Source organism: Pelodiscus sinensis, unplaced genomic scaffold (genome assembly GCF_049634645.1).
Source record: "Pelodiscus sinensis isolate JC-2024 unplaced genomic scaffold, ASM4963464v1 ctg146, whole genome shotgun sequence".
Classification (NCBI taxonomy): domain Eukaryota; kingdom Metazoa; phylum Chordata; order Testudines; family Trionychidae; genus Pelodiscus; species Pelodiscus sinensis.
In genome coordinates, this window is record NW_027465992.1 from 22,196 (window position 1) to 49,860 (window position 27,665).

At 57.2% G+C, this 27,665-nt stretch overlaps 1 protein-coding gene across 1 annotated transcript; it reads left to right on the forward strand.

The window, feature by feature from the left end:
- HNRNPUL1 (heterogeneous nuclear ribonucleoprotein U like 1) lies at nucleotides 1-27,665 on the forward strand. Its single transcript, XM_075917831.1, has 15 exons — nucleotides 1-233; nucleotides 3,236-3,370; nucleotides 4,181-4,511; nucleotides 6,232-6,305; nucleotides 7,689-7,828; nucleotides 10,046-10,145; nucleotides 10,807-10,919; nucleotides 12,311-12,577; nucleotides 14,388-14,510; nucleotides 15,103-15,231; nucleotides 21,266-21,434; nucleotides 22,160-22,510; nucleotides 22,940-23,148; nucleotides 24,273-24,437; nucleotides 26,747-27,665. Exons 1-15 carry the CDS (start codon nucleotides 74-76, stop codon nucleotides 26,861-26,863), a joined length of 2,583 nt encoding a protein of 860 aa, XP_075773946.1. The 5' UTR covers nucleotides 1-73; the 3' UTR covers nucleotides 26,864-27,665.

The window sequence follows — 27,665 nt, forward strand, 5'->3', positions numbered from 1 at the left end:
GGCGGCCATTTTGAGCCGGGCCCGCAGCCGGGCAGCCGGGGCCCAGCGCGGGGCTCGGAGCGCGGCCGGCGCCATGGACGTGCGGCGCCTGCGGGTGACCGAGCTGCGCGAGGAGCTGGGCCGGCGCGGGCTGGACACGCGCGGCCTCAAGGCGGAGCTGGCCGAGCGGCTGCAGGCGGCGCTGGAGGCCGAGGAGGCGCGGCGGGCGGGCGGCCCGGCGCCCGACGGACACTGTGAGGGGGGCCCCGCGGGCGGGGAACGGGGCCCGGCGGCGGCAGCCCCTCACCCGCGCCTCGCGCCTCGCGGGGGCGGGGCCAGCCGGGCGGGGGCGGGGCCTCGCTCCTCGAGGGGGGCGGTGAAGAGCCTCCCCCCGCCCAGGGTTGTCGGGCAGCCCGGCGGGGTCCCGAAGCCCCTGGGCCCTGCGGGTTTCTAAAGCCCCTAGGCCCTGCTCTCCCTGGGGCGGTGGGTATCTAAAGCCCCTGGGCTAGGTAGGTGCCTAAAGCCCCTAGGCCCTGCTCTCCCTGGGGACGTGGATTTCTAAAGCCCCTAGGCCCTGCTCTCCCTGGGGACGTGGGTTTCTAAAGCCCCTAGGCCCTGCTCTCCCTGGGGACGTGGGTTTCTAAAGCCCCTAGGCCCTGCTCTCCCTGGGGACGTGGGTTTCTAAAGCCCCTAGGCCCTGCTCTCCCTGGGGACGATGGGTTTCTAAAGCCCCTAGGCCTTGCTCTTCCCGGGGAGGTGGGTTTCTAAAGCCCCTAGGCTTGGCTTTCCCTGGGGCGGTGGGTATCTAAAGCCTCTGGGCTAGCTAGGTGCCTAAAGCCCCTAGGCCCTGTTCTCCCTGGGGACGTGGGTTTCTAAAGCCCCTAGGCCCTGCTCTCCCCGGAACACTGGGTTTCTAAAGCATCTGAGCTAGGTAGGTTTCTAAAGCCCCTAGGCCCTGCTCTCCCTGGGGACGATGGGTTTCTAAAGCCCCTAGGCCTTGCTCTCCCCGGAGCACTGGGTTTCTAAAGCATCTGGGCTAGGTAGGTTTCTAAAGCCCCTGGGCCCTGCTCTTCCCGGGGAGGTGGGTTTCTAAAGCCTCTGGGCTAGCTAGGTGCCTAAAGCCCCTAGGCCCTGTTCTCCCTGGGGACGTGGGTTTCTAAAGCCCCTAGGCCCTGCTCTCCCTGGGGACGATGGGTTTCTAAAGCCCCTAGGCCTTGCTCTCCCCGGAGCACTGGGTTTCTAAAGCATCTGGGCTAGGTAGGTGTCTAATGCCCCTAGGCCTTGCTCTCCCCGGAGCACTGGGTTTCTAAAGCATCTGGGCTAGGTAGGTTTCTAAAGCCCATAGGCCCTGTTCTCTCTGGGACGACGGGTTTCTAAAGCCCCTAGGCCCTGCCCTCCCTTGGGCGGTGGGTTTCTAAAGCCTCTGGTCTGGGTAGGTGTCTAAAGCCCCTAGGCCCTGTTCTCCCCGGGGGGAGGGTCATGTCTGCATAACAGCCTGGCCTGGCTCGCTGGTGTAATTGGGGTTTTCACTGGGGCATTTAGGCTCACAGCTGTTGGGGACACCCGTAGCCTCTGGTTGGGAAGGGGCATCAGGGTGGGCAGATACGATGTGCCAAGCTGGCTCTGGGTCATGTGATCCCAGCGCTGAGGGCGCCGGTAGCCTGGGCTCTAGTCCCAGCTCACTGCTCCCACCCGGCTTGTAATGACGCGGGGGAGTTGGTGTGTGTAGATGTACCCAAGAGACTTCTGCCTTCCCCTCTCCCATGAGGAAAGGAGGTAGCTTTCTGTCAGCAGTAGGTGCTTATTTTATGCATCCCATGGCTGGTTTTATTTCTATCTGGAGAGGGGTCAGTTCTTGGCTGTTCCTCACTTGTTTCCTTGTTGATGGATTTTGGCAGGTAGGGATCCTGTCAGCCTATTCATTGAGAGATCCTCTAGGCTTTTGTCAGGTCCTGTTCCCCCCCCTCCCCCAATTCCCCTGGTGGTTAGGGTCTGTTTCCCATAGACTGGTTGGCAAGTACCGTAGAGCCACATCTCGTCTGCTGTCCACTGCGATGTTCGTGCATGGCTGGAGGAGCTGTGTGTGCACGTGCATAAATAGCTTGGATACACATTTGATCAGTTCTGCTTCATACAAGAGACTGAGCTTAAAAGACAGAAACTGAACTGCCCCTCCGGGGTTCAGCACTGGGAGTATGTATGGGTCTGGACTTGCTAGTCATCTTATCTCTTTGCTGTATTACACGTCAAACCACGTGTGGGAATGCTCCCTAAATCTCAGGTGCTTGGAAGCATGTGCAAGCTTGCTTGCTTGCTGTTGTCCATTGGAGGCATACTTTTGTCCTCCTAATGGTGCATCTCGTACCGGGACTGGTTCTGTGCTTTTCTGGCATGCGGTGTGATAGCGGATGAGCCACCTTTCAATATTTCACTAAAGCAGTGGTTACCAAACTTTTTGGCATCACGCCCCCTTTTTGATTTTTGAGAAACCCTCACACACACACACACACCCCATAGCAGCAAAACTTGTTAAGCTAAAAAAAGTGGGGGGGGAACTGACCGGGTCCGAAAAACAAAAATAGCAGCAAGTTGGGGGGGTTGGACCAGGGGGGCTGTGTCGCCTCATGTCCCCCCTGAAATGTCTTCATGCCCCCCAGTTTGGGAACCCATGCGCTAGAGAATGCTGATTTGCTTTGGTTCTGTGCTAAGATGCTCTTATTGTACCATTTGTGTGAATTGGACAACCTCTGAGGACCAAAACTTACTGATTTGTCTTTCCCCTGGAAGGTGATGTAGCCACTTTCACTTTTGCTTTTTGTAGTTCTTGGAAAGTAAACTACAAGTTCAGTCCTACATGCAAGTGAGTAAACTTCCTTTGCTAGACGTGAGGGTCACAGTTCAGTCCTGCAGGCGTAGGGAGTGTTGTCTGTCATTGTTTGCTGGAGCGTGGGTTAGATTTGCCTGACACTGGGATTTCGTTGCCTTTAGTTCAAAAGGGGTAGTTTGCACTAGAAGAGTTTTGCCACTGAAACACATGCTTGTTTTGCAGCGAGCAGATGGTTGGCTCTTTGATTTCGCGATAGCTTTTTGAGAGTGCGCCTTGACAGACCTGTGAGTTCTCTGTGTGTAGATCCCAAAAGTTGCAGGCGCCGATTCCCTGGTGATAAAATGCTAACATTCACCGGTTTCCTCTGTGTATCTTAGCTACAATCTGTTGTAAGTAACTGCTATAATGCATGCCTGTTTCTGTTTGAAGATGGCGTTGACAACAATACTCATCAGAATGACCCCCAGGGTTATCAGTCCTTCGAGCACTGCAATGTTAAACAGGAAAACGAAGCGAAGTATGAGAGGAGACCTCTAGACCACGAGCGTCCTGTCTTACACTCAGGTAACAGTCCTCTTAAAGTCGGCCTTATCAGCAAGACTCTGACAAATTAGATGATAGGAAATGGGCATGTAATTGTTGCCGTAAGTCACCGTGGGGCCTAGAGCTTTCCTTCACGAGGGCACCTGTCCCTGCCAGAAGAAGAAAGCTCTTTGGTCCTCTTCTCCTCCCCTCCCTTCTCTGCAACCTTAGAAGGCTCTGTGCCACGTAAGGCTTTGGTAGGAGTTTGCAGTTGTATTGCCACATTGTTTTGTGTGACCAAAGAACTGGTTTCAGTCTGAGACAGAGGGACAAAAGTGGCACTGATCTGAGACTTGAAACAGCCTGTTCTTAGACAGCTCTGCAAAACACCATGCTAGCAATTGGGGCACAGTTATAGTCGAGCATCGTGAGGTTGTTCAAGACCAGAAACGATTTCTGCAATTCCTGGGAAAACTGATTTTGATTCCCACGGTGATACAGTATCTGGATGTCCTGTCAAGACATCAGACCTTAAAATGCCATTTCTGTGCTCCCAAGCTTGCTTGCTGTCCTCCCCCAAAGTTGCAGTCCTTGGCAGCGTAAGAGGGCTAGAAAAGATTTGGGACCAATATACCGTCAAGACTTGGTCCTGAGCGTGTGGTTAGGAATAGGAAAAAATGGGGCTCTGCGAACTAATTCCTTTTAATCACACTGGGGCAAAGGATAAATGATCATAGCAAAACTAGCCAGGGGAGCGGAGTGGGTTGTTACCATTGAGCAGCTCTCAGTAAGAGCCTCGTCTCTTCAGGGGTGACAGGAATATTTGAATCTCACTGCCTGTTTTGAATTCAGAGATGAAGACAGAAGTAAAGCAAGAAGAACCAGCTCCTGGCTATAATGTACCGGCTCCTGGCTATAACGTGCCAGCTCCTGGCTATGGTGGCCCTGCTTCTGGCTACAACGCCCCTAGCTACAATGCCCCCTCCTCTGGCTACAATGCCCCCAGTTACAGTGCCCCCACTTCTGGCTACAGTGCCCCCACTGCTGGCTATAACGCGCCTCCCTCTAGCTACAATGCGCCTGATCCATCTCAGCCCAGACAGCAGCAGCCACCACAGGGTCGCAAAAGGCCTTTTGAAGAGCAGCGAGGACGAGGGTATTACGAACACCGGGAAGATAAGAGGTGAGCTCACAAAGGGAAACTCAGATGAGTCTCTGGCTTATTGTGGTTCCAGATGTTTATACCTGGGCCGGGGCGGAGGAGATTCCTTGAAGCCGAGTTTAGAAAGAGCTGAGAGTGTAACTGGTTAGATCAGTCAAAGCCTTGGCCAAAGACCAGCCATCATCTCACCCATTCCCTCCGCTTGTACATTTTTGATCCTTGGGGGAGCAGTGTGACCTAGCGGTAGAGCTCTGCGACTGGGTGTCTTTGGGTAAGTCATGCTGTCCCGTGCCTCAGTTTACCCACTTGCACAAGGGAGGCAGTGATACTGATGTCCTTTGTAAGGCGCTTGGAGACCTGCTGCTACAGAGTGCTTTAGTGAGATCTAAAGGTTGGGCTTTTGGGGGGCTGTTCCTTATGAATCCTCCAGCATGCTGAGCATCCCGTCATAGGGGCGATCACAAAGAGCCTCCCAGAGTGAAGTGTCCCACGTAAAGCAGGAATCTGGCTCCGGAGCTTCGGTCCAGTGGATTTCTTCTAAATGTTGATTTTCATTTTGCGCAGCAGCAGAGAGGGAAAAATGCCTTGTGTTTAAGTCTCAGAGCTGGGCAGAAGGAGATGGGGCATTTAGAGTGGAGGCTTCCACTGACCAAGGTCAACTCATTCACTGTGTCTGCTTCCCATGCCTAGAACTGGAACAACACATAGTTATGTGCGGATCTTGTGGAGCCTCATTAGTGATCAGCAGGGAGAACTCGAAAATCACCCCTCTAAAGAGCTTTGAGCTCTTCAGGAAGGAAGTGCTAGAGAGGGGCCAAATATTGTAGCAGCTGCACGTGCTCCATGTGAAAACATGACGGAGGGTTCTCCTGTTGGAATTATTTGCTGTTCTTGTTGGGGGCATGTTCTCGCCTGTGTTTAAGCTTCGAAGGATTTGATTTTTATCCGTAAAAATTGGTAACGATCGATTTCATCAAACACACAGACTGGGGAAAAATCCATTGATCAATATAGGAAAAGTAAGAAACGCTGCTAGAGAACTTATTAGATTAATTTCCGCGTGTTTATGTGGTATATTTCGACAATAAAGGTATAACTTTATAAGGCTTTTTAACTTTTTGCATCCCAGTGTCTGCTGTTATTAAATAATTGTCCAATGGCCCTGTTGTCTAACTCTTCAGATTTTCCCTCAATTATGAACATTTAAATACATAAAAAAAAATTAAAAGCAACCCACTGTATTACCCCTCAAAATAAGAGCGATCCAATTCTGCAGAGCCTGCCTATATTTGAGAAAGTGATTGTGTGCAATTTTTTCACCCAGTCTGTTTGTTGCTCTTTGCTGACTGAAAGGGCCCTGTGCGTATTAAGAATAGGTCTGCTTCTGTGTTCCCCGCACCTTGTGTCATTGTTGACACTGGTGTGTCAGTTTCACCCTTCTGATCGGTGACGGGTTACACACGGTTTGTAGAGATCAGTAACTGCGCTGGGTGCAGGGCTCCATGTAACATCCTGTGATGAAAACGTGGGAGCTCTCAGTGGTGGGGAAGAGCATTCCCAGCGAGCCTGTTCGCCTTTGCTTTGACTGGAGGCGGCATTGGTTGCAAATCCATAAGCAATTCTGTTCCGGTGAAACCTGCCGCCTCTTAAACCCCAGCTTGCTTGCTGCTTGTTGTCCCCAAAGCTTTGCCTTGCAGGTTGACACACGAACCACAGTTGTGCCTTGGTGTTTTTGTTCTAGGGGCCGGTCGCCTCAGCCTCCTGCAGAAGATGACGAAGAAGAGTTTGATGAGACGCTAGTGGCCATTGATACATGTGAGTTTAAGGGTCAGAGAGCGGTGACATCCTGCACCCCAAATACCTTTAATTGGTCTCCTCCTTCCTGCTTCTCAGCTTGGACATTATCCAGGATAGCAAGACTAGACTTCTCTGGCATGACTGGAGGAGTTGTGGGGGTCCCAAAAGTATACTGGGCACTGTCCTTCCGCCTACCGAGGGTTGGGGAGCAGGGCTATTATGCCCTTGACACAGGCTGCCTTTCTCTGGTGCTTACGTCTTGGAAATGAGAGATCCCGTGCCTCGAAGGAGCTATTGTAACCCTCTTGTTTGAACTCCTGGCTAACACAGGCCAGACCATTTCCCGCAACTCATTCCTCTTCTGATTGATGGGTGTTAATGAGCAGGGCTCGACAGTTAATGTAGTCTACTCGCCTGTGGCGAGTAGATTTTAGCCCGGCATGGCTGCGCAGCGCGGTCTGCACACGCACAGCGTGCACTTCTACACGGCTGGCGAGCGGGGCTCACTGCCGCTTGGCGAGCCCTGTTAATGAGCACAGACTTTCCTGCTCCCTTGTTGATTGTTCAGACCTCTGAGATGTCATGATCTCTCCAGCACTTGTCTGGCCCCATCAGTCCATTGCCCCCCTTCTGCAGCATGTTGATTGCACCCAACAGTCTGGTGGGGGGAGGGCGGGGAGATAAGAACGGTCACATGGAGTCAGACCAAAGGTCCCTGCAGCCCAGGGTCCTGTTGGCCAATAGCGGTCAATCCCAGGTGCCCCAGAGGGAGTGAACAGAACAGGGAAGCTTCAAGCAATCCCTCTCCCGCCGCCCATTCCCAGCCTCTGCCAGAGGCTAGGGACACTATCTCTACCCATTCTGATTAGTAGCCATTGATGGACCTAACCTCCATGAATTTATCTAGCTCTTTGTTGAACCTTGTTAAAGTCCTAGTCTTCACAATCTCCTCTGGCAAGGAGTTCCACAGGTCGACTGTGCACTGTGCAAAGAAAAACTTGCTTTTGTTTGTTTAAAACCAGCTGCCTATAGCAGGGACAGGCGCTTGGTTATGCCCATCTTGTGGGCAGGATCTGGCTTGTGCAGGAGCTGAGAGTCAAACTGAAAGGCCCAGCTGCACTAGGCATGCAGCAAACAAAATAAACAACCGTTCCTTCCCCTCAGTGTCTAACTCAGGCTCCTCCTTGTCTTAAGGCGAGGTGTAACAGGTGGATGAGAGAGACTGGCAGGTCAGGGTGGGGGAGCACCAAGAATAGAGGCTTACTGTATTAAGGTAACACCCTAAAACTTGGCTGTGTGGAGTGCTGTAGGCATAGACCAAGCCATCCAGTTCTTAGCCAGTCCAGTGCACCGATCGCCTCAGTATTGTTCCGGCTAACACCGGCCCTTCTTGTCCTCTAGATAACTGCGACCTACATTTCAAAGTTGCCAGGGACCGATACAGCGGCTACCCGCTGACCATAGAAGGCTTTGCTTACTTGTGGTCAGGCGCCCGAGCCACCTACGGCGTGAGGCAAGGGCGAGTCTGCTACGAGATGAAGGTAAGAGCAGCACGTGCCGTCCCAGTAACGTGCAACTCGCCTTGAACGTCCATGTCAGATTCCATGTGCTAGCGATCTTTCAGCGGAGAAAGAACTGGATTTGGGGCGTTTCTGGCTGGAAACAGGACATGGCCGTGAATAGGTCTAACAACAAATAGCTTCCTAATGTCTCATCTGAATATTGAGCTGCACCAATGGGAAAGAGGAACATGAAATCATAGTCGACACTCAGCCTTCGTGCCTGTTCTCATTCCAGCCTACACAGTAGACACAGAACACAGCTTCCCTCTCACACCAGGCTACTGTGACGTTTTTAACAGAATGCAGGTTTCATCCAACTGCTTAGAGGCATGCCTAACCGTTAACCCAATCTCCTTATCCCACGGAAGTGCCCAGCTGACGGGTGGTGGCCATTCAGTCCTCGTCTTAACCCTCTGCTCTCCTTACGTGACATAGGCCTCCAAGTTGTCTTCCTATTTACTGTGAGCAGACTTAGACTGAAATCTCACCACTCCTGGGGTGGGCTGAGGGACTCCAGTCTGGCCTTATCCCTCCAGCAGAGGTTAATTGGGCCAGCTTTGATGGCTTGGTGACCTGGGATTTTTCCCCCCTGATGACAGTATCTTGGCCTCCAAAATCTATTGGTTCATTTTTCTAAAGTCTCTAAAACTTCATAAACATGTAAGTTGCTTAGCACGGAGCATGACCAAAGTGTGAAAAGATGCAGGGTAGTCTGCAGGCTTGGGCAGAGAGCCTGGGACAGTGTCCTAAGGGAGAGGGGGGGACAACTGCCTTAGTTTGTTTCAGTGTGGTGTTAGCCCTGGGCCTGGGGTGAGACTCCATGTCAGAGCCCACTGTGTCCCTGCAGATCACAGCGTGTGTGCATGGGAGGGATGGCCGGTTCAATCAGGCTTCTTGTGTTGGGTCCCAAGTGGGCCATGTTTCGCTTGTGGCAACATGGCAAAGCTGTGTCGCTCTTTCCGCTCTGGCCTCTGGTTAATCCAACTACCAGCCCACTCCTGTAGCAGCGCGTTCGGTTCACTCCTGGCTCTGCAAAGCTCCGTGTGAGGTGGCCAAAAGCCAACCCTATAAAGCTATCTGGAGCAGGAGACAAGCATCTTCCGCCCAGCGCGCCCAGACCTCCACGCACTCGTTGGGGGACGTCCTAGGCCATCTGTCAAGCCAGACCGTCTGTCCTGGGAGTCGCAAACTGAAACAGTAGGCAGGGTAGATCTCCTCTCACCCGGGTCGCTGATTTCATGAGCCTTCCCCCTTATGCCCAGCACAGTGTCTGTCCGTCCGTGTGTCCGTGTCCTCCTCCCCCATTCATCACAGTGTGTGAGCTGGGCAGAAGACTTCCAGTTAGTAAACTGGAAACTCAAACATCAGCTTAGCTCCGGTCATGCCTAGCCTGTTTCTTAGTGCTGCTTCATGGGACACAGAATCCTTTCCCACAGCCCGTGCCGCTGGCTCCTCTGAGCGGTGCTGAACTAAATCTTCTGACCCCACCGGAGAGGCAGGAAGCTGGCAAAGAAGCATTTTAAAAGCTCATCGTTTCATCTGGTGCTTCTCTCAGCTTGGCCTGTGAAAATAGCCTGGCCAGTTTCTAATTGCTTTCCGCTGGCTCCTAGGCTCTGGCGTGCTAGTGCCTTTTGCACCCTTGCCCCGTCGACCCCCCTCTTATTCCAAGACAGTTTTTGCAACTTCCCTTCCGTTTGCCAGAAGAGTGTCAGCGACGGCAATTTGAGGTGTGCTGGGGTGGGGATGGAGCAGTCGTCCCCTCGAGGTCCCTGCCAGCCCCGTGTTTTACTGAGTCTAGGCTGACTCTGGGAAATTGGTCTGAGGGCTTGCCCCAGAACCCGTGGCTTTGAAAGGTCTGTGTAGGGAGGGGCGAGCAAGTGAGATTTTCTTTGCAGGGCCTTGAAGAACGGTGTCCCAGCACAATGCTTCGGTGGCTCCGTTGCAGATGCTCTGGGGCACACCCATTGCTTAAAAACTGGTTTCCTAAGCGGTCTTTGTGGAACCTCTGATTGTGACACACCCTGAATTCGGGGCCACGTCTCTGCTTTCCTGGCTCTAGATGAGACAGGCTTGTGAGGCTTGCAAAGTGTCTGTCCCTGGTTCTTGAACAGCCTGCGCCAGGCGTTGACTTTCAGATGTGAACTCTGCAGTTGTCTGGGGCCTGAAGGCCATTTCAACCTTGTTTTCTATCCCCAGATCAATGAAGAGATCTCTGTCAAACACCTTCCTTCCACAGAACCCGACCCTCACGTCGTGCGCATTGGCTGGTCCCTGGATTCCTGCAGCACCCAACTAGGTAAGAGCCACCCCGTGACTCCTGTGAGACACGTCACGTTAGTCCTTGATGTCACGGATCACCTGGGCACCGGTTGCCATGGCAGCCAGGTGCTTGTGTCCCTATCTGGGGCGGGAGGACTGTCCTGCCACTCGCTGCTTACAAGGGGATGTTCTTTAGCTGCTGGTTTGCTCCTGATCTGGCCAGGTCATGGCTGGCTCAGAGGTACGGCCTTCCTGCCCCCCGCCTCAGAGACTCCTCACCTCCTACCAGGCCTGCCAGTAAGAGCCGGTAGCTTTTGATTAGGGGGGGTGCGACCCTGTGTTTGACTTGGCTGTGCCCAAGGGAGCCCCTTGGATCAGTGGTGGGCGTCCTGATCTGTCTGCCCTCTGCCCCATGGGCCTTTCACACCCTGGAGACACACACTTCTGTGCCTTCTCCCTCCCTCCCAGCACTTTGGGAGCACGTGAATTGCCTGAGTCACTTGATCCCTGCTCCTCCCCCTCCTTCCCAGAGCTGGATTGCCACAAATCAGCTGTCTGTGGTTGTTCAAGCTCTTGGGGGGAGAGGGGGCCAGATAAGTGTGGGGCCCCAGTACGCGAGGGGCGTGTGGGGGAGTGGGGCAGATAGAGGGGAGGGGTGTGGGCTGCTGCGGCTCATCCCCGCCGTGGCCTCTCTGCAGGAGAAGAGCCCTTTTCCTATGGCTACGGCGGCACCGGGAAGAAATCCAGCAGCTGTAAATTCGAGAACTACGGCGAAACATTCACCGAGAACGACGTCATCACTTGCCTCGTTGTGAGTATTGCCTCTTGGCACTCCAGTGTGCGCCCCTTCCACGTGGCCTGTGACGGAGCCTCCCACCACGCAGCCCTGGGGACCTGTCGGAGCCGCTCTTCAGACGCTGGGTTTCCATCATCCTGTGCTGGAGCTTTGAGCAACCGCAGCAGCTTCCTCCCCCTTCCCTGCTCCACAGCTCTGTTCTCAAAGGACCCTGGCTGCCGGGGTCCCCGGAGGCGGCACCACCGCTGTCACGAGTCCTGGAGCCGGCTGCCTTCGGCACTGGCGCTCCCCTGGTTACCATGGCTGGGTGCCTTGTGCTGTTCTCTCCACACCCCGTCGCCCGGCAGGGAGCCATGTCTGGGACCCGGCAGGGACTTGCACCAGCTCTGCCAACTCCCAGGCCTGTGGCCTACCCACTGCACCGTCCTTCCTCGGCCTCTTTCCCATCCCCCTGTGGTTCCCCAGAGTGCACCGCTTGTCTCCCGTGGGGCTGAGGAAACACTCCCTCCCCCCCGTCCCATGGACTCGGAGGCACCCTGGGGAGTCGCAGATGGCCACGCTGCCCGACCATGGTTGTGTGAGGAAAGCCGTGGTGGGGTTGAACCTGCGCCTGTGGGATCTAGGACCCGTGAGCAGGAGGAAAAGGGCTTCGTCTCTAGGCATCCACTTCGAATGTGCGTCTGCGCGTGGTCCAGGCGCTAGAGGGAGCCAGAGCCCCGCGGCTGGTGGAGGCTGCATAGACGCTGGCTTGTTCCGTGGGCTCTAAGGGGCACCGCGCTGTGCTTGCTGCTCTCACCAGCAGTGCCTGCGGCTGTAACCGAGCGCTCAGGGAGCAGCTACCCCCCCGCTTCCCGGCTGTTCTCTGCCTCTGGCTGCGCGCTGAGTCTGCTCTTGCAGTAGGCAGTCTGCCCCTTCCTGTGTCCTCAGCACCAGCTAACCCCCGAGACGTTGGCAGGGCAGGTCGCGTCGGATCTGCCGCCCCTAGGCCAGAGTCATTAGCACCTGGGCGGGGATGGGGAGAGTCCCCTGCTCTAGGTCAGCTTTCGCTGGGAAGCCACGTTTCCGCACACTCCCCAGGGTGCCCAGACACACGCTGGTTCGGTTAGGGCCTGAGTCAGAAGCACCGGGAGCACATGGCGTCCTCACTGGAGCTGTGCGCTCTGAGCTGGCTGACCTCAGAGCTTGCCCTCCGGATAATTCCCCTGCCAGAGCTGCATCGGCAGAGCCCTGAGGGAGTGCGGGAAGCAGGTGCTTTCAGACCACCTCCGTGACGCTGGGGGGCTGTGTCGGTGGGGGGCTCTGATGTTATGCAGTTTCTCTGGTGCCCTGGTGTGCCTTGCTCAGATGGCAACTACCTGTCTGCTCTGCCCCTGCTCTGCATTTACACTGACTTCCCCTGGCGCTAGGACTTCGAGTGTGGGGAGGAGGTAGAAATGTCCTTCATGAAGAACGGGAAGTGGCTGGGCGTGGCCTATCGGGTGCGGAAGGACCTGCTGGGCGGCCAGGCCCTCTTCCCCCACGTCCTGGTGAAGAACTGCGCCATCGAGTTCAACTTTGGGCAGCGAGACGACACCTACTTCCCAGTCCCCCAAGGCTTCACCTTCATTCAGCACGTCCCGCTGCCCGAGCGCATCCGTGGGACCCTCGGACCAAAGAGTAAAGCAGAGTGTGAGGTGGGTGTTTGCCTCGCGCCAGGCGCCGCACAGACACGGAACACGCTCCCTGCCGTGGGGCGCTGACCGGCTGCGTGTCCAGCCAGGCGCCGCTTAGACACAGAACACGCTGCCTGCCGTGGGGCGCTGACCGGCTGCGTGTCCGGCCAGGCGCCGCTTAGACACAGAACACGCTGCCTGCCGTGGAGCGCTGACCGGCTGCGTGTCCGGCCAGGCGCCGCACAGACACAGAACACGCTCCCTGCTGTGGGGCGCTGACCGGCTGCGTGTCCGGCCAGGCGCCGCTTAGACACAGAACACGCTGCCTGCCGTGGAGCGCTGACCGGCTGCGTGTCCGGCCAGGCGCCGCTTAGACACAGAACACGCTGCCTGCCGTGGAGCGCTGACCGGCTGCGTGTCCGGCCAGGCGCCGCTTAGACACAGAACACGCTGCCTGCTGTGGAGCGCTGACCGGCTGCGTGTCCGGCCAGGCGCCGCTTAGACACAGAACACGCTGCCTGCCGTGGGGCGCTGACCGGCTGCGTGTCCGGCCAGGCGCCGCTTAGACACAGAACACGCTGCCTGCCGTGGAGCGCTGACCGGCTGCGTGTCCGGCCAGGCGCCGCTTAGACACAGAACACGCTGCCTGCCGTGGAGCGCTGACCGGCTGCGTGTCCGGCCAGGCGCCGCTTAGACACAGAACACGCTGCCTGCCGTGGAGCGCTGACCGGCTGCGTGTCCGGCCAGGCGCCGCTTAGACACAGAACACGCTGCCTGCCGTGGAGCGCTGACCGGCTGCGTGTCCGGCCAGGCGCCGCTTAGACACAGAACACGCTGCCTGCCGTGGAGCGCTGACCGGCTGCGTGTCCGGCCAGGCGCCGCTTAGACACAGAACACGCTGCCTGCCGTGGGGCGCTGACCGGCTGCGTGTCCGGCCAGGCGCCGCTTAGACACAGAACACGCTGCCTGCCGTGGGGCGCTGACCGGCTGCGTGTCCGGCCAGGCGCCGCTTAGACACAGAACACGCTGCCTGCCGTGGGGCGCTGACCGGCTGCGTGTCCGGCCAGGCGCCGCTTAGACACAGAACACGCTCCCTGCCGTGGGGCGCTGACCGGCTGCGTGTCCGGCTGGAGCCCACTGGGGCTATCTGAACTGTTACCATGCGCATGAAAGCCACACACAAGTCTGCTAGCCGGCCGCCTAGCCCTTGAGTGCCTTGTCAGAGCAGAGGGGAGGGTCAGAGGTTATTGGAGGGAAGGCAGCTTTCTTGCCTACCGTTCCTGTGAGAGAGGACCTGGCCCAGGGTCCCTCTTGCCCCCTGCGGCCAGTGTCTGCTGCTTCAGAACTTGGGACAGGACACTCCCATCCGGGGCTACTTGCCCCACTGGCAGGGGCTGGCCCTGCTGTGAAGCAGGGGCAAATACTGGTTTTTAGTAACCGTTGCCTTGATGTCAAGCACCATAGCTCAGGTCAGCTGCTGGAATGGCAGTTCTCCAGCATGGGCTGGGAGTCAGGTGCTCTGGGGTTCTAATCCAGACTCGGACGTGGCGCCTGCTGCGCTTCTGTGTGTGTGTTGGCTTTGAAGAGGGGAGGGGCAAGCACTGGATACCAGACTGGACGGGTGCAGGGAGGGGGAGGAGAAAATAGCTTGGGAAGAAGCCTTAGGGTTGTGGGGCCAAACGCTCAGCTTGACATTGAGCAAAGTCAGTTACCTGCCTCTGCCTCCGTTTCCTCATGTACGATGGTGTCTTGTCTCCCTCCAAGGAGGTTTTGCCTTGCGGAGGGGACACTGTGCTGTTGTGATAGCTGGTGCCCTGTGGGTGTGTTTCAGATCCTCATGATGGTGGGGCTGCCTGCTGCTGGCAAGACCACGTGGGCCATAAAGCACGCGGCTGCCAATCCAGCAAAGAAGTACAACATCCTGGGGACCAACGCCATCATGGATAAGATGCGGGTAAGAGCTGAGCCCTCGCCAGCAGCTAAACACCTCACGCTGGGGACGGAGCCCCTTCCGCTAGCAGGGGCTCCGCTGGAAAGCCGTTGTTCCCGTGTAGACATGGAGGGAGCCCTGCAGTCCTGGGAGAGCTTCATCTACGAGTGGCCCTCGGACTCGCTGCGCAGTGACATGGGTTTTGTCCTGGTGTAAAGGAGGGAAACAATGTATGCACACAGCTGGGGGTGGAGCCAGGCATCCGGGCCTCAAGTCGTCCGTCTCCCCTTCCCCCGCTGTGACCACTGGACTCTGCTCCCCTGTCAGAGTTGGGGGTGGAGCCAGGCATCCGGGCCTCAAGTCGTCCGTCTCCCCTTCCCCCGCTGTGACCACTGGACTCTGCTCCCCTGTCAGAGTTGGGGGTGGAGCCAGGCATCCGGGCTCCAAGTCGTCCGTCTCCCCTTCCTCCGCTGTGACCACTGGACTCTGCTCCCCTGTCAGAGTTGGGGATGGACCCAGGCATCCAAGCTCCCTGTCTGTGCTGTAACCACTAGATCTCACTGCGCGCAGCAGCTCAGAGCCCGCGCTCTAACCTGTCCCCGTATCTTCCCCTAAGGTGATGGGACTTCGCCGCCAGCGCAACTATGCAGGCCGTTGGGACGTGCTCATCCAGCAAGCGACGCAGTGCCTGAACCGCCTGATCCAGATCGCCGCCCGGAAGAAACGCAACTACATCCTGGATCAGGTACAGAGTCCTTGGCCCGGCCACCTCCCTGGCACCTGCCCGAGCCAGCCCTTCCGAGGGCGCACGGCACACGCAGGGTTACCCGGTGCACGTCCACACATGCCTGCCGGGTGTCGGGCGCCGTGCAGTGTGTCCCAGGGAAACGAGGTTGCAAACGTTCCACGGTGAGTCCTAGGACACGCCCCTTGGCTTAGCCGCACGCAGGTCAACATGCCGAACGTGCTGGTGGAACTAAATTGGTAAGTGGCCATGCAGCTGGGGCCTGGGAAGATAGGCTGAGGTGAGTGCTGGTCTCTGGACGTTGCCGGGGGCGCGTAAGGACCGCTGGTGAGTACTTTGTTGTCTTTGGTGGGGGTGGGTGTCCTGGGAAGAACAGGCAAGCCCAGGTGAGTAGGAGCCCGGCTGATAGGACTCAGTCTTCTCTTCCGTACACATGCAGACTTCAGCCTCAAGGCTGGCTCTTCAGAGCCCATTCCCTTCAATAGGAAAGGAGCTTGGAGGCTTTGAAAAAACACACAAGACCCTGTTCTGAAGAGCCCAGCACCTCGGGGTCTTGATGGTCTTGCTGGTAGCTTCCCCAGCAACACATAGCACTGTGCGCCCCTCGGGGTGCCCCCTCAGAACTCATAATGCTTCCCCAGCAACACGTAGCACCGTGCGCCCCTCGGGGTGCCCCCTCAGAACTCGTAATGCAGACCCAGCAACACGTAGCACCGTGCGCCCCTCGGGGTGCCCCCTCAGAACTCGTAATGCAGACCCAGCAACACGTAGCACCGTGCGCCCCTCGGGGTGCCCCCTCAGAACTCGTAATGCTGACCCAGCAACACGTAGCACCGTGCGCCCCTCGGGGTGCCCCCTCAGAACTCGTAATGCAGACCCAGCAACACGTAGCACCGTGCGCCCCTCGGGGTGCCCCCTCAGAACTCGTAATGCAGACCCAGCAACATGTAGCACCGTGCGCCCCTCGGGGTGCCCCCTCAGAACTCATAATGCAGACCCAGCAACACGTAGCACCGTGCGCCCCTCGGGGTGCCCCCTCAGAACTCATAATGCAGACCCAGCAACACATAGCCCTGTGCGCCCCTCGGGGTGCCCCCTCAGAACTCGTAATGCTTCCCCAGCAACACATAGCCCTGTGCGCCCCTCGGGGTGCCCCCTCAGAACTCGTAATGCAGACCCAGCAACACGTAGCACCGTGCGCCCCTCGGGGTGCCCCCTCAGAACTCGTAATGCTTCCCCAGCAACACATAGCCCTGTGCGCCCCTCGGGGTGCCCCCTCAGAACTCATAATGCAGACCCAGCAACACGTAGCACCGTGCACCCCTCGGGGTGCCCCCTCAGAACTCGTAATGCAGACCCAGCAACACGTAGCACCGTGCGCCCCTCGGGGTGCCCCCTCAGAACTCGTAATGCTTCCCCAGCAACACGTAGCACCGTGCGCCCCTCGGGGTGCCCCCTCAGAACTCATAATGCAGACCCAGCAACACGTAGCACCGTGCGCCCCTCGGGGTGCCCCCTCAGAACTCGTAATGCAGACCCAGCAACACGTAGCCCTGTGCGCCCCTCGGGGTGCCCCCTCAGAACTCGTAATGCAGACCCAGCAACACGTAGCACCGTGCGCCCCTCGGGGTGCCCCCTCAGAACTCATAATGCAGACCCAGCAACACGTAGCACCGTGCGCCCCTCGGGGTGCCCCCTCAGAACTCGTAATGCAGACCCAGCAACACGTAGCACCGTGCGCCCCTCGGGGTGCCCCCTCAGAACTCGTAATGCAGACCCAGCAACACGTAGCACCGTGCGCCCCTCGGGGTGCCCCCTCAGAACTCGTAATGCAGACCCAGCAACACGTAGCACCGTGCGCCCCCTCGGGGTGCCCCCTCAGAACTCGTAATGCAGACACTTGCTTTGGGCCAGCGTGGCTGTAGGAAGATGCTGTTCGCTAACCCACTGCTGATGGGGTTGTCTCAGATGGGGGCAGCATTTAGCATCTTCCCTTGAGGAAGGCACATCTGTGTTCCCCGTGTTTGATGGTGGCACTTGGGTCAGTCTGTCCCTGCTATCTAGGGCCCAGGTGTAACTGACCTGTACGTGTCTCTGAGCGCTGCTGTGTACACAGCCCTGAGCCTGAATAATAGCCCTGAAATGAAGGGTGTCTGAGGCTTGAAGAAACCAGACCCATACCCAGTTTGGCCTAGCGGGGGCCCAAATGAGATCTTTCTTTGCTTTGTCCGCCTAACACGCCGATCTCGAGTCCTCTCTCCGTGTACAGTATTGACCACGTTTGCCTTGAGCCGACAAGTGAGAGCTGGGAGCCACGCAAACAGCGGGTGATGTGTGGGGGGAGGAAGTGTGCAGCTCTTTAGCGGATTGCATTTCACGCCTGCTGATTTTAGCATGAGACTCCAGATCCACGTGGCGTGGAGGTTGCTGCTGTGTTAAACATTGAAGCATGTGTTGCTGCTTCTGGCTGCTTCCTTGGGGGGGAGAGAATATTTTCACTCCACTACTATAAAGTCTGAAGCGTGCAGGCAGCCCAGCGTGGCGCTGTGGCTACGGCAAGGTCCTGTGTGAACTCATGGGGACTGAGAGCTTTCACTCTTCAGGCAGCTCTGCGCTGGGCGAGCGTTGTTTTCGGGCTTTCTTGGGTTGTAGTTAGAACGGTCCCTTTTCACTGGAGAAGTGCAAAGAGGTGGCGCCTACTTTCTTGAAGAACAAAGCCAAAAAGATTGTCCACTGAACGGTCTTTCTGTGAGCTGCTGTGTGTTGCCGTGTGGATGCCACCGAGGTTTTATGTAAGCTGCTGTGCTGTGCTAAAGGCAAATTCCTCTCCCCAAGTGTGTTTACAGATCAACTGTGCCCCCATCGTGCAGATGAGGGTTGAATGTTTTTTCCAAAACCTTTACTGACAGAGGTGCCAGGCTTGTCAGATGGCTGTCAGTTGCATCTGTATGCAACAGCCACGAGCAGCTGAAACTGGTGAAGGGCTCCCCACAGAAATGTGCAGCTGTTTTAGGACTTTTTGTGCTGTTCCGTCCCAAAGCTCCTTGCGTGTGTGGCTGAAAGTCTCGTGGGCTCCTCACTGCGGCTCCTGGTTGGCTCCTTGCCTCCGTTAGCACAGAGCCCCATTGCACCGTGGTCCAGACTGGCCCTGAGAAAATAACGTGGCCTGCTGAATCATCCCATTCCTGGCGGAAGTTAGGGGAGACGTCCGGCTGTGCCAGCCCTGGCAGACCGGGTTCAGGAGAGCCAGTCGGAGCACAGCACCAAGTGATCCAGCTGTGGCCAGGCAAGAGAGGCCAAAACCTGCCTGGCCAGACTGTTTCTGATGAGCGCCAAAGGGACATGCTGAGAACATGGACGACGAGCTGGCGCTCAGAGAGCGATACAGGAGCCGGTAGAACACTGCAGCTCTCTAGATGCCTATGGTGCTACGCTGATTTACACCGAGTGGGGGTCTGGCCCGTATCCCCCAAGCCCAGTTTCCATGGCTAGACCCGCTGCCTTGTGGGAGGAATAGGCCCTTCAGCCTCTTGGGAAACCCCATGCTGGAAGCGTGAGCAAGACACGAAGCCCTGGGCCCTGGAAGGGAAAGACCAGTTCATGGGGAGTGCTGAGCCCTGCGGCTCTTGGCTGCGGTGCGCGTACTGAGGGGCAGGCGGGTCTGTGGGATGGGCTTGTGCGTGACCTCCGGCCGTTCTGAGGTGTCACCCAGCCCTTCCCGGCAGGAGGCAGATCCCCAGTTGCAAAGAGACGTCCAGGCCTCTGGGTTCTCAGCATTATCCAGGGCGGGGCCTCGGCGGTGTACCCGTGGAGCGAGGGATGGGCCGTTTGCCATGCTGTTGGCTTCAGCCCATTGCAAGGGGGCTGGGGAGAGCAGCGATGGAGCTGTGTGCTGTGTCCGGCCCGAGCACCTTGCTGAGCCGGGGCTCAGGGCCCCCTTTTGAACTTCCCCGTCTTTCCGTTCTGTGGCCCCTCCCTCAATTGTAGGGGAGGGGCTTTGCCCCTTCTGCTGAGCCATCAAATAGGCTGGGAGGTACCTGGGGCATGCGGTGAGTTGCTCGGCTGCCTGTAATTGGCAGCAGGGTGCGGGCTCAGCGTTGGGTGTCCCTCTGCCTTGAATGAATGCTAGGAGCTGGAGGGGCTGACTGTTGCCCTCTGGCAGTGCCTGTGAGCGCCGCCCCCTCCCCTTGTCTCTTGGCTGCAGCGAGAGGTTCTCCCAGCTGCCTGTGTTCTGCCCCCGCTAGGAGCAGGGACGGGCGTTTGCCTGGCGTTTTTCCCCCGCTCACCACCAGCCTTGAACACGTGCAGCTGCCGCTGAAAGAGGCCCAATGGGCTGTGCCCAACACCGCCCTCTCAGCTGGGTTACACCGGCTAGATAACGCCTGCGTTACTGCAGCGGGGACTGGCATCTCTGCTCCAACAGTGCTCATGCCTGCAGCCCTGAAATCCCTAGGGGGAGACGCTGACTCCCATGGTATATTAAACAATAACTCCCATTGTAAAACGAAGGCTCAAGGCAAAGCCAGACCTTGTCAGGAAACGTCCTTGATTAAAATCACGGAAAGAATCGTTTCAATAACCCCAGGGGATCTACATGCTTTTGGCTTGGCTTAGCCCAGCTAAATGTCGCTTTCTGGTAGGGTTCAAGTTAAACCGGGGGCTTTGGGTCCCTTTGCTGCTCGATCGCTTGAGTCCAGTGAAACGCACGAGACTCCGAGGTCCTGTCCCTGCTGCCCTCCTAGTGATGAGAGCTGTGGGGAGGCTCCTTCCTTAAACTAGCAGATGTGGGGAAAGGGACTCGCTGCAATGCCCGTGACAGCCGAGGCCGTCGGGGGCCTCCCTGAGCGCAGACCCCTGGCACCAGGGCACGCTCGCTGGGTGCCGGCTTTTCCAGCCACCAGCCTCGGGGTCCTCTCTTGTGTCTGCTTAGAGCCTTCGCCTTCTCGGTCACTCTTGAACGCCCGGCGTACAGGAGGGCGACCCCTTCTCTCCCCAGCCGTGGTTCCAAAGCGCACGGGCCGCGGGCGTCGCCAGCATCGCATCTTTACTCCTCCAGCGTAGCATAAAAGAAATGGGGCTGAGGTAAGACCAGCCTGGGCAGACGTTTGTCCAGCCCTTTCTTTGAAAACCTCAGTTGCTGGGGATTCCACAGCCTCCCGAGGGCACCTGTTCCGGGCCTGTGCTTTCCGACTCTCGGGCCAGTTGTCCCGGATACCTTGTCTGGAACTCCCAGAACAGCCTGGGACCCATTTGAAGACAGGTCATGTCCCGTCCTCCCCACCCCCTTCCCTCAGCTTTCCTCCTGGGTCACCTCTTCAAACCCTCCTGTTGTTTGGGATTTTCTCCAGCTCATTCTCCCCATCTCCCATAAAGCATCGTGCTCTGAAGTACTGCCCCGTCTCCAGCAGAGGGCTCCCCAGCATCCGGTGGAACCGCTTCTTCCTCCCCAAAATTCTATCTTTAGAGCCTAAAAATGTGAAATCCCTTTCTGCTTCTAGCCAGCCTTGTGGTACAGGGGCTAAGCCCACGGTAGATGGGGACTCGGATGGACATCACACTTACGGCGTAGATGTCCAGGTCACGCCTAGATTCCAGACACAACCCTGTGCTACAACCATGCCTCTCGGGCCTTGGATCTGAACAGTGGGTTCCCATGTGTCGCAGACAAACGTTCCTTTCAGTTCTCTGGCTTGCGCTGAGCCGGTCCGGCTTCCAGGTCCCTGGCTTGTTTCTAACGCAAGCAGAGCGCAGCCCCTCGGTGTCATGGTTCTCCCCAGGGGGGAGCAACGCAATGAAAGATCTCATTTGAATTGCAAAACGTCCCAGATATAGGTGTTCTGCCCTCCTCCTGCCCCCGCCCCCGCCCCCTCATGTGGCTTCTGCGCCTTAAAAGGTAGGTTAGTTGTCCAGGGTCCTTAACCATCTAGGGGGGTGGGGGCGCCATGTCGTCTTTCACCACTGCAGGCCACAATGCTCTGTTGAAAACGAGAACGCCAAATAACGGTTTTTGCCTCTTCTTTGTCACCACTGCTAGACAAATGTGTATGGATCTGCCCAGAGACGAAAAATGCGCCCTTTTGAAGGTTTCCAACGCAAGGCTATTGTAATTTGTCCCACGGATGAGGATTTAAAAGATCGAACAATAAAGCGCACAGATGAGGAGGGGAAGGATGTGCCCGATCATGCTGTGTTAGAAATGAAAGGTAGGAGTCTAGAAACAAACCGACCGACCCACAAACCACGCGCGGCCAGCACCTGGTTTTGTTGTTTAAAAGCTGGACAGAGATTTATTTTTGGTTTCAAATGCTGACCCTCTGCTCTGTTGTCCTCCTTTCGTCTCACTTGTCGCCGTCTTCCATGTGTTCTTCCCCTGGGCCTCTCCTCTGTCCTTAATGAGAGATGCTGTAAACCCAAACTGACTTCTTTCCAGTGGGGGAAAATAATGTTCTGCACCTTTCGTGGTGAGCCAGTAATCGGAGCCAGGCTGGGGGCCTGTCCCGTCCCATTGTCCCATTGTCGGCTGCTGTTTCGCAGCAGACTCCTGCTTCTGTCCAGATGAAAGTGACCAGCCTGGTTCTTCTCTGGCTCCGTTTCTCAGCTGGACACAAGGGGGCAGGAGAGGTGACCGGTGCTTGGACGCAGCCTTTGGTTTTGCTAGCGGGACGCTGGGTGCCATGGAGACTGGAGTGTGTGTCCCCCACTCCGGGGATGGCGTCATGCGGACGTTATTTGCCTGGTTTATGGTGTCTCTTCCCTTCCTGTTCACTTCTGTCTTCCACTCTCTCGCCTCCTTTCTGGCGGTCCGATGCCATGGCGCAGGCTTGGCCTCCCGTGCGAGGCAGCTTGGTTCCAGCTTTCCAGGCTGCTGCTCGCTAGTTCACGTCTCTCGTTTTCTCTCCTCCGCCCTCTCGCCGGGCCCACAATGCAGCCAACTTCACGCTGCCAGAGGCCGGCGACTTCCTGGACGCGGTGATCTACATTGAGGTGCAGCGGGACGAGGCCGAGAAGCTGGTGAAGCAGTACAACGAGGAGGGCAAGAAAGCTGGGCCTCCGCCAGAGAAACGCTTTGACAACCGGGGCGGCGGCTTCCGGGGCCGAGGGGGCGGCTTCCAGCGCTTCGACAGCCGCGGGGGCGGCCCGCAAGGGGGCAGTCGCGGCGGCTTCCAGAACCGAGGGGGCGGCGGCGGCGGTGGCGGCGGCAGCTTCCGGGGCGGCGGAGGAGGCGGTGGCGGCGGTGGCGGTGGCAGCGGTGGCAGCAGCGGAGGAGGCACAGGAGGAGGTAGAGTCTCAGCTGTGGCCGCCCACGTGGGGGAGCTGTGGGATTCCGGGGTTGCCCATGGGGCCTAGGGGCTCCCATCTCATCCATGGAGGGGGTTGCCGATACTGTGAGGCTGCAGACTCTTTGGGCAGGGAGCGTCTGGGTCTGCCGCCCTTGGGCCATGGACGGGGAGGCGGGTTGGTGGGGATCTTTGCAGCCCCTGGTGCCAAGCCAGGGGCCAGTCTGGGGATCTGAGCAGCAGGGATCCTCCTCAGAGCTGCTGGGTGTGAGGGGGGGAGCTGCTGGGAGGGGGGCCCATTCCTTAGGGCCCATTCCATGCGAGTGGGGCTGGACCCAGGCGTGTACATAGCCACGAGGGTTTGGCGGGGAGTCTTGTTCCTCTTGGGCGTAGGGTGACTCCCATTGACAGCCCCTGCTTTTCTCTGCTAGGCTTCAACCGGGGCAGCTACACCCAGAATCGGTGGACAAGCGGCACCAGAGACAACAACTCCAGCCCCCGGGGCAGCTACAGCCGGAACACGCAGCCGCAGAGCAGCTACAGCCCCGCTCGCAACCAAAGTAGCTACAAGCCCCCCAGCAGCACGCCCCCCACCACCAGCAGCACCCCTAGCAGCTACAGTCCGCCGCAACAGCAGCAGGTCAGAGAACCCCTTGAGATCTGGCCGGTCACAGCACCGGGGCCCTGGTCTCCTTCCCCTGGCGCCAGCCACCACCGGCTGGCTCTTTCTCTAGTCACTCCCCAGGGAGACAGTGCCCAGGGGTGGAGCGAGCGCGGGGAGGGTCTGGCTCGGAGAGGGCGCGTTGCTCTCTGTGTTGCTGAGCTGAGAAATGAAGGGGCGCGTAGGCCAGGTCCACACTGCGGCCAAAGGTCGGCTCCAGGTTCGCGATTCCAGTGACAGAAAAACGTAGCTGGAGTGGATGTGCCGTAAGCCAAGCTCGGGCGCCGTCCTCATGGGGGGGGGGGTCGATGTCCCTTTCTCGTGAGGAGGAAGAGTCCTGGTGTGGGCGGGGGCACGGCACCCTCCACGTTCCACTGAATCAAACTCTGGAAAGTCGACCCCCACCACCTCCGTTTTCCAGGAAATGGCAGCGTGCCCTGAGCTGGAGCATCCTGGAGCAGGCATGTGCACAGGAACCGAAACCCCTCCCACTCTCCCACGGGACTTGCAGGGGGAGCGGTTCCGTGCTGTGTGCGCCTGCCCCTCAGGCAGCTTCGGGAGTATCTCGGAGACGTGGCAGACGTCGGGTTTTGTCTCTCGCCCCCCCCCCCCCCCTTCCCAGGACTTCCTAGTTGCAAACAGCAGCATGTGCAGTGCTCCCTCCTGCCTGAGATTTACCACTTCCCCTTGTTCGAGCGACACGTCCCCTCATTCTGAACGTGGGGGCGCTCGCTGCTGCTCAGACGAGCAGTGGGCGTGGGGAGGGGTCTGGGGGCCGGTCGCAGGCCTGTGTGAACCATAAACTAGGGGCTGCCGGAGGTCCGAGTCCATCTGCAGTTTTCAATTCCCCCCCCGGAGCGACGGGCACTTCTCTTTCTTGGCTGGTTGTGCTCTTGCTTCTCCAGCGGGAGCCGCGGGAGTGCAGTCGCTGCACAGAGAGCAGGCACGTCTCTGATCCAGACAGGCGCACTCGGGTCACCCTGAGCCCTCCCGGCAGGCACGTTTCACGCCTGGCATCCCACGGCAGCTCACGGTTCACCCGCTCCCTGTAAGATGCTTTGTTGGGCAGCGTGGGCAAACAGACCTGTCCCTTTCATTTACAGCCAACTTACCCCCAGCCCTACACCCAGGCAAGCTACACCCAAGGAGGAGGGTATACTCCCAACTACACCTATGGAAGTTACAGTGGTTACAGCCAAAGCTACACCCAGCCTCCACCGCCGACACCGCCGACCTACAATCAGCAGAACTACAACCAATACCAACAGGTAGGTGGGGGGCGGGCACTGCAGCGAGCGATCCCTAGACGGAGGATAAGCAAAGGGGGTGTCCAGCCATCGCATGAATCAATGCTTGTAGGCGTGGAAGAGTGGTTCCCAGCCTCACCCAGATTTCCTGGGACCTTGGGCCAGTCGCAGAACCTCTCCTTGCTGTCAGCGGAGGGGAGGGTTAGTGAAATATTTGCAGGGTCCCTGGGGCAGATTGAGAAGATGACGTCTAGCAGCCATTCTTGGCTGTCCATTCAGTCTCTAATGCTATTACAGAAATCGTAAGAGCAGCCAGACAGGCTCAGACCAAAGGCCCATCCAGCCCAGTGTCCTGTCTTCCGGCTGTGGCCAATGCCAGGTGCCCCAGGGGGAGTGAACAGAACAGGGAATCATCCAGTGATCCCTCTCCTGTCGCCTACTCCTAGCCCTGACAGAGGCTAGGGACACGATCCCTGCCCGTCCTGGCTAATAGCCATTGATGGACTTGACCTCCATGAGATTACCCAGTTCTGTTTTTGAACCCTGTTACTCCTGGTCTTCACATCCTCTGGCGAGGAGTTCCACAGGTTGAGTCTATGTTGTGTGGAAAAATACTTCCTTTTATTTGTTTTAAACCTGCTGCCTATTCTTTTCAGTTGGTGACCCCTAGTTTTTGTGTCATGGGAGCAAGTAAATAATCTTTCCTTATGTACTTTCTCCACACCAGTCATGATTTTATAGACCTCTCTCATATCCTCCCTTAGTTGTCTTTTTTCCAACCTGAAAAGGCCTGGTCTTATTCTGTCCTCGTGGCAGCTGTTCCAAACCCTTCAGCATTGTTGTTGTTGCCCCTTTTCTGAACCTTTTCCAGTTCCAGTCTCTCTTTTTGAGGTGAGGTGCCCACATCTGTACAGGGTATTTCATGCAGGTGTCCCATGGATTTGTATAGAGGCAGTAAGCTGTTCTCTGTCTGATTCTCTCTCCCTTTCTGAATGATTCACTACGGCCACTGCACATCGAGTGGCTGGTTGCAGAGCTCTCTTCACAATGACTCCAAGATCTCTCTCTGGAGTGGGAACAGCAAATGTAGAGCCTGTCATTTTGTACGTCTAGTTGGGATTGTGTTTTCCAACTCAGCCTGACTGAGGAGTTGGCTTCCCCGCTCCTCCTGATTGCCCCGGAGGATCCATGCGAGAGGCCCTCGCCCGGGCGAGTCGTTCAGTGTGCTTGTGTGAACGGTACTTTAGGGAAGATACTCTGTCCCAGGGAGCCTAGCCCTAGGCCTCTCTGTTCTGTGGCAATTGAGTATTGCAACAGCTCCTACGAGCCAGGGCCATCATGGGCTGGGTGCTTACAGCCAGAGCTGCCCCCTGGTTATGGCAAATCGGGGTGACTCCTCCAGGCCCTGCGTTCTGGGGTCCCACTCTGTGGGGCTGGAGAACCCCTACCAAAAGCTCGCTCTACACCAGCGCCTCCTACTCACTGGCTGGCCTTGCCCGTCAGCACCTCCTCTCCCTCTTGCGCCTGCTGCCTGCCACAGGTCAGATGTTTCACAGCATCAGGAGGGGGGAGGGCGCAGCGCGCTCAGGAGAGGAGGCGGAGTGGGGGTGGGAAGAGATGGGGTTGGGCATGACCTGAGGGGAGAAGATCAGAGCCTCGGTGCCTACGTCCTGGGCTCCTTGACCACTAGGGACGGCCCTGCTTACAGCCGTGTGCCTGCCCCAGAGTGGCAGGTGGTCCGATGCTGTGGGCTGCAGATCTGCAGCAGCACGTCTCCTTGGAGATACAAGCACATCAGGCCTGTCTTCCCGGCTGCCCAGTTCAGGATCTCGTGCCCAAGCTGCTGGGCGCCCGGAGGGTCTCTCCGAGCCTGGCTTGATCTGTGACTGGACTCCACGGGTGCAGCGGGCATGGTGAGCTCTGTGGGGCAGTAGCCAGCATGTCCTCTGCACGTTCCCAGACTGAGGAACAAATTCCCCCGGCTTAGTGCCGGACGCATCTCCCTGCCCTGCCTCCCCTGAGAAAGCGCAGGTACACAGCAAGTCCCCGTCGGAGCACCAGGCAGGTTAGTCCAGGCACTCGGAGACTAGCGCCGAGTGCGGCAGCAGCAGGAGGGCAGCCCTTCTCCCGTGCTTAGCAGATCAAAGCGCTGGGCAAAGGAAGTCACTCTGGCTTTCCCCCAGCTAGCAGAGGGGAGGGTCATGAAACCCCGTCTGCTCCCATTGGTGCTCTGGAACAGCACAAACACAGCCTCCGTTGGTCTGGTTGTCCTGGGGGCTGCCCACCCCGCAGGCCCCTTGCCCAGCTCTAACTCTGTCGTCTCCCCTCAGTACGCTCAGCAGTGGAGCCAGTACTATCAGAACCAGAGTCAGTGGCCTCCCTACTACGGCAGCTATGACTACGGGAGCTATTCCGGCAGCTCCCAGGGAGGCTCCAGCACTCAGTGAAGACCAGCGGGAGCTAAGGAGAGCCCACCTCTGCGTCTTCCTTTGGGAGCGGCCTGCAGCCCCTCGAGGCACCCCTGCGTTTCACTCAGCAGCTCCGTCAGAGCAGTTCCTGGCCACCTCTGGGAACAGGCAAGGGAAGTAGAACCACAGCCCTTGTTTTCTATCTGTAGTTTTGACGATGAATGCGTTTCTTGTACACTCTCGACAGACAACGGCATGCTCCCTTCTTCCTGCCCTGTAAGAAAGTTGCATTATTTCTCGCCACATGTTTAAAACCATCTCCTTTCTATTTTTTGACTCTTAAAATGGTAGGATCTTAACCATCCCCCTGTTCTAGGTACTGTGCTGCCAGGCCAGGACTCTCCTTGTTTGAAATCTACAATAGCAAAGGGTCAGCTGTGGCCCTTGATAGCCTTCTCCCCCCTCCCCGTGCTACACAATCGTGCTAGTGAGAACTTCCAAGACTTGACTGCAGTTCAGTGTCAATCTTTCCTGGAGGTGTTTTATTCATCTATTCTGCAAAGCATTTTAAAACAAACCTAGAGGGAGGGGAGATGGCTGTTTTATGGTAATTATGCTTTTTTTTTAGATTTTATGTAACTTTTTACCGTGGGTCAGCAGCTGTTAATATTTCATCAAGATAACAATTTCTTTGCTCAATCCAGGTGAGAAATAAAAAATCATCTTAAATGTGTAACTTTTTATACAATGTCTAAGTTTCTGTAACTTTGCACATGCTTTGTTTTGAGTTGAATTGTAACAGCTTTTTGTATTTGGAGAAAGAGTGAATATTGAACTTTAA

What these genes read in the sequence shown, in the direction of transcription:
- HNRNPUL1 (XM_075917831.1), top strand. Translation starts at nt 74, where the DNA reads ATGGACGTGCGGCGCCTGCGGGTGACCGAGCTGCGCGAGGAGCTGGGC. An exon ending in CCCGGCGCCCGACGGACACT is followed by an intron (nt 234 to 3,235) that starts GTGAGGGGGGCC and finishes TTCTGTTTGAAG; the next exon opens with ATGGCGTTGACAACAATACT. An exon ending in GAACACCGGGAAGATAAGAG is followed by an intron (nt 4,512 to 6,231) that starts GTGAGCTCACAA and finishes TTTTTGTTCTAG; the next exon opens with GGGCCGGTCGCCTCAGCCTC.